Source organism: Solanum pennellii, chromosome 3 (assembly GCF_001406875.1).
Source record: "Solanum pennellii chromosome 3, SPENNV200".
Taxonomy (NCBI): domain Eukaryota; kingdom Viridiplantae; phylum Streptophyta; class Magnoliopsida; order Solanales; family Solanaceae; genus Solanum; species Solanum pennellii.
Genome location: NC_028639.1, coordinates 75,348,919 through 75,356,256, shown reverse-complemented (window position 1 = coordinate 75,356,256; position 7,338 = coordinate 75,348,919). Strand labels below are relative to the sequence as shown.

The 7,338-nt window shown below is 37.8% G+C and overlaps 2 protein-coding genes across 3 annotated transcripts in view; one reads left to right on the top strand and one right to left on the bottom strand.

Annotated features, from left to right (window-relative positions):
- LOC107014356 overlaps positions 1-5,175 on the top strand; it is a 20,876-nt gene extending 15,701 nt beyond the window's left edge. Inside the window, exon 15 of one of the 2 annotated variants that reach the window (XM_015214227.2) lies at positions 4,439-5,175. In XM_015214227.2, coding sequence (XP_015069713.2) covers positions 4,439-4,507 — 69 coding nt within the window. In that variant the 3' untranslated portion in view covers positions 4,508-5,175. The remainder of the gene's footprint in view (positions 1-4,438) is intronic. The other variant, XM_015214228.2, reaches the window with a different exon arrangement.
- A 190-nt stretch (positions 5,176-5,365) lies between these two features.
- LOC107014031 (auxin-responsive protein SAUR72-like) lies at positions 5,366-6,153 on the bottom strand. Its single transcript, XM_015213899.2, has one exon. It carries the CDS (start codon positions 6,151-6,153, stop codon positions 5,572-5,574), a length of 582 nt encoding a protein of 193 aa, XP_015069385.1. The 3' UTR covers positions 5,366-5,571.
- Positions 6,154-7,338: the final 1,185 nt, after the last annotated feature.

The following is a 7,338-nucleotide window of genomic DNA, read 5'->3' as shown; positions in this document are numbered from 1 at the left end:
GGGGGGGGGGGGGGGGTTTAGTAGCCTTGTATGTCGATTATGTAAGTCACGCTATGGTCTGAAGCAGTCTTTGCAGGTTTGGTTTGGGAAGTTCGACACTGGAATTTTATCTCTATGTTTACTGACATTATGCATGAAATCCAACATTATGCATCAAATCCAATATTTAATGAGAAGACAAGCACATTGAGATTAATTGTCAATTTTGTGAAGTCGAATGATCAACTTATAGATATCTCACCAAGCCCCTCATCAGTCCTCGTGTTAATAACATTTGTAACAAGCTAGGTACATGAATTGTATGCATTAGCTTGAGGGGGAGTATTAGAATAGGAATAGGAATACTAAATAGTATCCTACTTGGTAGAGGATTGTATTCTAGCGTCTATGGATAGGGTCTCAATTTAACAATATAGACACAACAACAATTCAACAATATTCTTCACTTATATTTCTCACAGACACTATATACAATTCTATTCCTATTATTAGAGTCTGTTTGGCTTAACTTCAAAAAAATAGCTTTTTAAAAGTAGTTTTTGAAAAAATCAAACAAAATGGGAAGCAGGGAAGTACCAACTTGTAACTTTAATCATTTTTTAAGTTATTTTAAATCTATTTTAAGTTATTTTTAACTTTATCAAACACTCCCAAAAGCTAAAAATGACTAAAAAATTGGTTTGACCAACTTTTAAGCCAATCCAAACAAGCTATTATTCTAACATTCTCCTCTAGTTGGTGCGTACAAGTTACGACATGTTACTTCATACCTCATCGAGGTAAATCACCTCTATCAACTTCACTTCCTCAAGTACCTTAGATAATGTTTTATCCTCTGGCCATTTACTTTAACCTTTTACCATCTTGGTATTCAAGTTCAATGGCTCCGTTTGACGGAATACTAGAGTAACTTGAAATGGTCCAGATCACTTGGACCTCAACTTTCCAGGAAGCAATAGTCTTGAGTTGAACAACAAGACTATATCTCCATATCTGAACTCCCTTTGGAGTGTCTGCTTGTCGTGATAGTGCTTCATCCAGGCTTTGCAGAGCGACGAGATCTCTTAAGCTCTCAATCTGAACTCATGCAATTCATTTATCTATTCTAACCTTTAGTTACAGGCTTCTTCCCAATTCAAGTTCCGCTTTTTCAGTGCCCAAAGAGATTTGTGCTCAAGCTCCACCGATGATGACATGCTTTCCCAAATACCAATTGATAAAGAGACATCCCTATTGGAGTCTTATATGCAGTCTTGTACACCTATAGTGCATCATCTAGCTTCTGGGACTAAACTACCCTGTTTGCGTTCACTGTTTCGGACAGGATGCTCTTGATCTCATGATTGGAAACTTCCACTTGTTTGCGGATGATAGGGAGTAACAACCTTGTGTCCGTACTTCTCAAGCAACAAACTAAACAGCCGGCTGCAGAACTGCAACCCCCTTTCACTTATAATAGCTCGTGGAGTATCAGACCCGCTGAAGATGTTCTTTTTCAAGAAAGCGGTGACACTCTTTCCTTAATTGTTTGGGAGCGCTACTGCCTCCACCCATTTTGACACACAGTCAACAGCCACCAAGATCTACTTCTGCCTATATGAACTCACGAAAGGGCCGTGAAAGTCAAACAACTTAATCTCAATAATATGGGCTAGATGTGAAGGGACTTGGGTGATCTGTGGGGACTTTAGTGTATCCAGATTTCCATCTGAAAGGACAAACTGTAATAGAATAACCAGAATCATGGCTGATTTCAACCAATGCATAAATGATCTTGAGTTTCTGGATCCTCCTCTTTCCGGAGAATACATGGAGGAGAGGTCAAAATCACATTAGTGCGACAAGAATAGATAGATCTTATTCTCTTCCAATGGGATGAGAATTTCTCCGAAATCAGCCAAAAGTGTTCTCCCAGAACTTGGCTTGGACCATAACACATCCTACTATCCTGTGGTGATTGGAAACATAGGAAATCATAGTTCAAATTTGAAAATTGGTGGCTTAAGGAGGAAGGATTCATAGACAAGGTAAAAGAACGATGGAGCAGCTCCAATGCAACTGGCAGACCTGATTCTCAATTAGCTTCCAAGCTTTGTCGATTGAAAGTCAAGCTCAAAGAATGGAGCAAAGCCAACAAGAACAACTGGAAGGAAAGGAAAGATCTGATTCATCACAAGTGGGAAATCTGGAATCCATTCCAGGATCTCAGACTTTTGACAGATGATGAACAACTGCAGTAAATTCAACTGGCTATAGAGTCTGAAGAGGTGTCCAGAAATGAGGAAATTGCCCGGAGACAGATCCAGGGAACAATGGATCAAAAATGGTGACAAAAACAAACTGTATTTCCACAGAATGGCCAATGCACAGAAGATCCAACTCCATTGACATCCTCAAAATCAAGGGGGCTGAAGTTACTATTCCTGAAGAAATGAAAAATTTCATAGCGAGCTTTTATCAGGAACTCTACAAGGAGTCTGAGAATTGGAGACCTGATTTCACACTCCAATGGAACACCAAGATCTCCACTGAAGAACAGGAGTGGCTGGAAAGACTACTTGAAGAGGATGAAATATTAGAGGGGCTTAAACAGTTCTGCCATTGACAAGGCCCGAGGCCCTGATGAATTCCCGATGTCATTCTTCATATACTACTTACCTACAGAATTTCCATTGGCAATAGGTTTTTGAGGAGAGCTTCAATGCCACATTTGTAGCTCTTACCCCAAAGAAGGTGGGGGCAACTGAGATGAGAAACTTCAGACCAATAAGTCTGTCTCATCACTGGAATGTGCAAGTTCATTGCAAAAGAGTGATAGATAAGCTAAAAAACCCTCATCAAATGACCATGATGTTGAAGGAAGGCACGGATGCAGCTTCAGTGGCAAGTAAGTGTGTAGACACTAAATTGAAAGGCTCAGCACCAGGGGTGATGTGCAAATTAGACATCAAAAAGGCATTTGACCACAAGTTCCTCATAACATAAATACTGTGCTCTCAGCACATATCCCAAAAACTCTCTCCTAGAGAGAACCCTCATTCCGTTTAGGTCGCCTGAGAACTACCATCTCTCTTCTTCTTTCACAGCTATCTCCTGCCATAGTCTACTTCCTTTTATTTTCTCTTCTCTCTCTCCAACAGATATGGGGGGAAATAGAATATATTTCAATGCAGGATTCAAATCATTTGACATTAGCAGATGGAGCTCAGATGGATCTGTTTGGTATGAATGGGTGGAGAGGAGTCGAAGGATGATAAGAATATCAACTGTTAGCTGCAAGGTGATGGACTGGATATGTTTTGTCACGCAAGGGGCGGACATCAAGGATATGAGGTTTTGGCCAAAAACATCCTTCAACAATATCTCAAACTTAAGCTACATCCTTAAAGTATCATTCTTAGCAGAAAACATCCTTCAAGTATTTAAAAGTGAGCAATTTGGGTGTTCTAATTAGGATTCCTTTTAGAGGAAATTTGGTGGATATTGGGTTATGGGTCGAATAGTTAGGTTTTAGGTTAAAAAGAGGGGTTAAACGGGTAGTTCAATAGGATTAAGACACGTGTAGAAAATTAGGAGTCTTAGTGAGAGGGGTATATGTGTACCTAGCATTGAACGGCAGGGGCTTATGTGGATGCAATGTATAATAGAAGGCATATACGTACCATTTATTAAAGTTCATACGTAACTCCGTCCTTTTTCGCAATCATAAAATATAAATTAATTAATAAAAAATAATTAACCGGAACCGGAATATACTGGAATCAACCTGTACCGGTACACCGGTATTAAATTGTGATTACGTTCCGTCCCAAGTACCGGTTCACTCTGTCCCATTCCGTTCCATAGACTATCGGAATGGACCGAAATGGTACAGGAACGGTACCGATACAACCCGGTCTGGTGCCCAGCCTTAGTCACTATATCTTGTTGCCATCTCTGTAAATCACATGCTTCATATTTTAGTTTTTCTGTGACCCCCTTTGCTAGCTTTGCTCTTTTTCCCATATACAACTTAGTTATAGACAAGGAATAGGTTCCTAAACAGCAGTGTCATTATAGGCCCTCTATGTTTCTACCTATGCTGCTCGAATTCTCCAAAATGTCTACGCACGTTGGATCTTCTAAAAATGCAGTTTGTGAATCTGACATTAGACCAGTGTTAAGATGTGCCACAAGTTTATGTGATCTTTCTGTGATATCGGACACTAGAACAGTGTGTTTTTATGACAAGATATTCAACATTCAAGTTATGCTACAAGTTTATGTGATATTTCTGTGATATCGGCATGCTTGCTGGTTGCTATTGGAGACGGTATTCAAACTTGTCAAAATTTTATCTCTTAACGTAAAAATTACACCTGCAATATCTTTTGAAATGTCGTAAGACTTACCGATTATAATTTGGATTTTTATATAACTTATCTTCTTAACATGTCAGTTGATGTCACAGGCGAGATTCTTTGCACCAGAGAACGCTAAGGCGCTTGTTGATAAGTATTCAAAATGATTTCCCTTGAATAGTCCTTTGATATCCCTGGCTGTTACACTATTGAGATGGCTCAAACATGGTTTAATTGTCCAGCATCAGAGAAAAGTTAAGTAGCCTGCGACTTATGAATTGTGAGATTCTTTGGTTACTGGGAAGTATATAGTAGTGGATGGCAGTTACCAACATATGTTTCATTACTAGTTATTGTGTACACATATAATATTTCTGTTGAATAATGTGGCATGTCGAGTCGGTCAAAAACGCTATGTTTGTATTCAGTTTGCTCAGTTGCTTTTCTATAATATACGTGAGGTCAGCACTCAGGAGACTCCTTAGATGATACATGAAGTTGACGTCATTGACGCAGTAGTGGCTAATTTGGTGACAACCTGCCAAAATCCTGCGGGGTTCTGATGAAGGAAGGAAACTGACTCATGTAACCATCAGATTGAATTAAGATAAAGCAGTCATAAATTGGTCAATGACTAGTCTCTCACCAAAAAAAAGAAAAGACTCGGTATCAATTAAAGTAAAAACATTATGTGGAATCTACCTCATTTGTTTAACTTAGATTCTCGCAGAAACTATGTTACTCAAAAATTGCATGAGTTGCGGGCTTAATACTTTTTTTATGTAACCAGTTAGAGATTGTATTATGTATCAAAAGGAGCTCAAGGCATTTGTGATGTGATGAGCAACGGTGAAACAAACAAAATGGAAGAGTATTAATTATCCTTGAACTTGACTATTTGATAGTGTTCCACGATGTCATTCAAATACTAAGAGGGTAGTGAGATATAATACCGTCCGTTTGTTTTTCTTATCAAAAGTAACCTCTCATCTAACTAATGGATCACAAAAGGCACATGTATGTCATTTTCAAACTTAAGAAGCCATGCATAGAAAATTGCTAGAAGAGAAAGTGATAAAGCGAGAAGAGGGAGGAGTGAGTTATATGTCTGATCGACAAGAAATGTACAACATGCATGAAGACTAAATACGTAGTAATTAATTAATTAAAAAAAAAAGGGGGGGGGGGGGGGAATGAATAAGAAAAAGCAGTAGTATGCTGAATGGATGATTCATATACTGCACAATTGAGGAGGCATGATATTGTGTTGTTGTTGGTGATTGTCTGGAGAGCAGCAGCAGGCGCCGACGACATTATTGTGAATAGTAGTATCATCATTTGGTTGTTGTTTATTAGATTGTATGGTTTTCAAAATCTTGTCAAAAAGGGAGATTTGACAAGGAATCTTGAGGATTCCCTGTTGTTGGAAACCAAACTCTTCTTCAGCTTCTCTCAAGAGGACTTGAAATGATTGATGGGCCAAGTAGTCCATTGGGATGACAAATCTCTTCTCCTCCTCCTTGCCAACGCATAGTACTGCAAGGCATCCTTTGGGGACATTATTATTATTATTATTACTATTACTATTATTGACGTCTTCCTTGTCTGAAAATGAAAGAGTTTTCTTGAGGAACTTATTGATGCTAGTACCACTACTAGTATTGCGTTGAAGGTGAGTAGAAGAAGGGGATGCAGCTGCAATCTTTTTCCATTTTTTGAGCAGCTGCTGAAGCCTAACTATTTGTCTGATCTTATTACAAGAACTTCCAGACCTAAGAAGCTGCTTATTGTTTGATGGAATATCCATATTCATAGTNTATATATATATATATATATATATTTATATATGCTTATTTGATTCCATTAATTAAAAAATAATCAAGTGTTGCCGGCCTACTGGTACGGTACCTTCATCAATATAATTATTACCTTACCAATCTCAATTATCAAATAACTAACCCTAGCTCTCCTCCGTACAATTTATATTATAGAATGAAATTGAAGCATGACTAAAATATATAGAGTAACTTGTTGCATTTAATTCATCACAGCTTCTCTTACGCTGGCTGGCTGACTGACGTACGAAATTAGCAATCTATCTCCTGTATTCTAATTAAAATAACCTGGCCACTACTTTTCTTCTCAAACATAATACATATATTGGATCCTAAACTTGACTTCACATTTTAATTTTGACCTCCAACTTTCATAATGCACAAACAGACACTTTAACTATCCAACTTTTAAATAAATAAACACATTAATCCTACATGGCACAATACGCGTAGGACACCACGTAGGACAAAAAATGACATGTAGGACATGTGTGTCTATTTGTTCAACTTTATACAAATTTAAGTGTCTGCTTGTGCACACCCAAAATTGAAGGGCATAAATGTGATTCGAAGTCAAATTAAAAGGTACATTTATCTATTATGCCTTTCTTCTTATGGGTAATTAGTGGCATCGGGATAGCAAAAATGTCATGATTAGGCACATGAACATGATTAATTCATTTGAGAAAGTCAAAAGCTGATCTGATATCAAATAATAATAATAATGATTATTATTATTAGACGAATATGGCAGCGTAAGACGTGGGAGCCTGAAATAACGTGATTCATTCTTGGGGAACTTTATACAACTATTTCCTCAACTTCTCATGATCACCACCTGCCATGTGATCATTATTATGTTAATGTGCCCTGCACTATACCTACATTCAAATTGTACACCATATACGCACTACGTTTACACATCATTCTTCTCACTCAAAAATGTTTCATTAACATTTCACCCAAACAACCCTTAACCAACATCGTCAAGTTTCAACTTTTTGCTTCCATCTCTAGATGGAAGGGGTTGCGTATTTATTCAATTCACATGCCAAATATGTATTAGCAAAAAAAAAAACACGACTTATGTTTACTAATATAGTCTTTACAAACACATTGTTTACAAACTATGAGCCATAAAAAGATCCCAGCAAAACAACAAA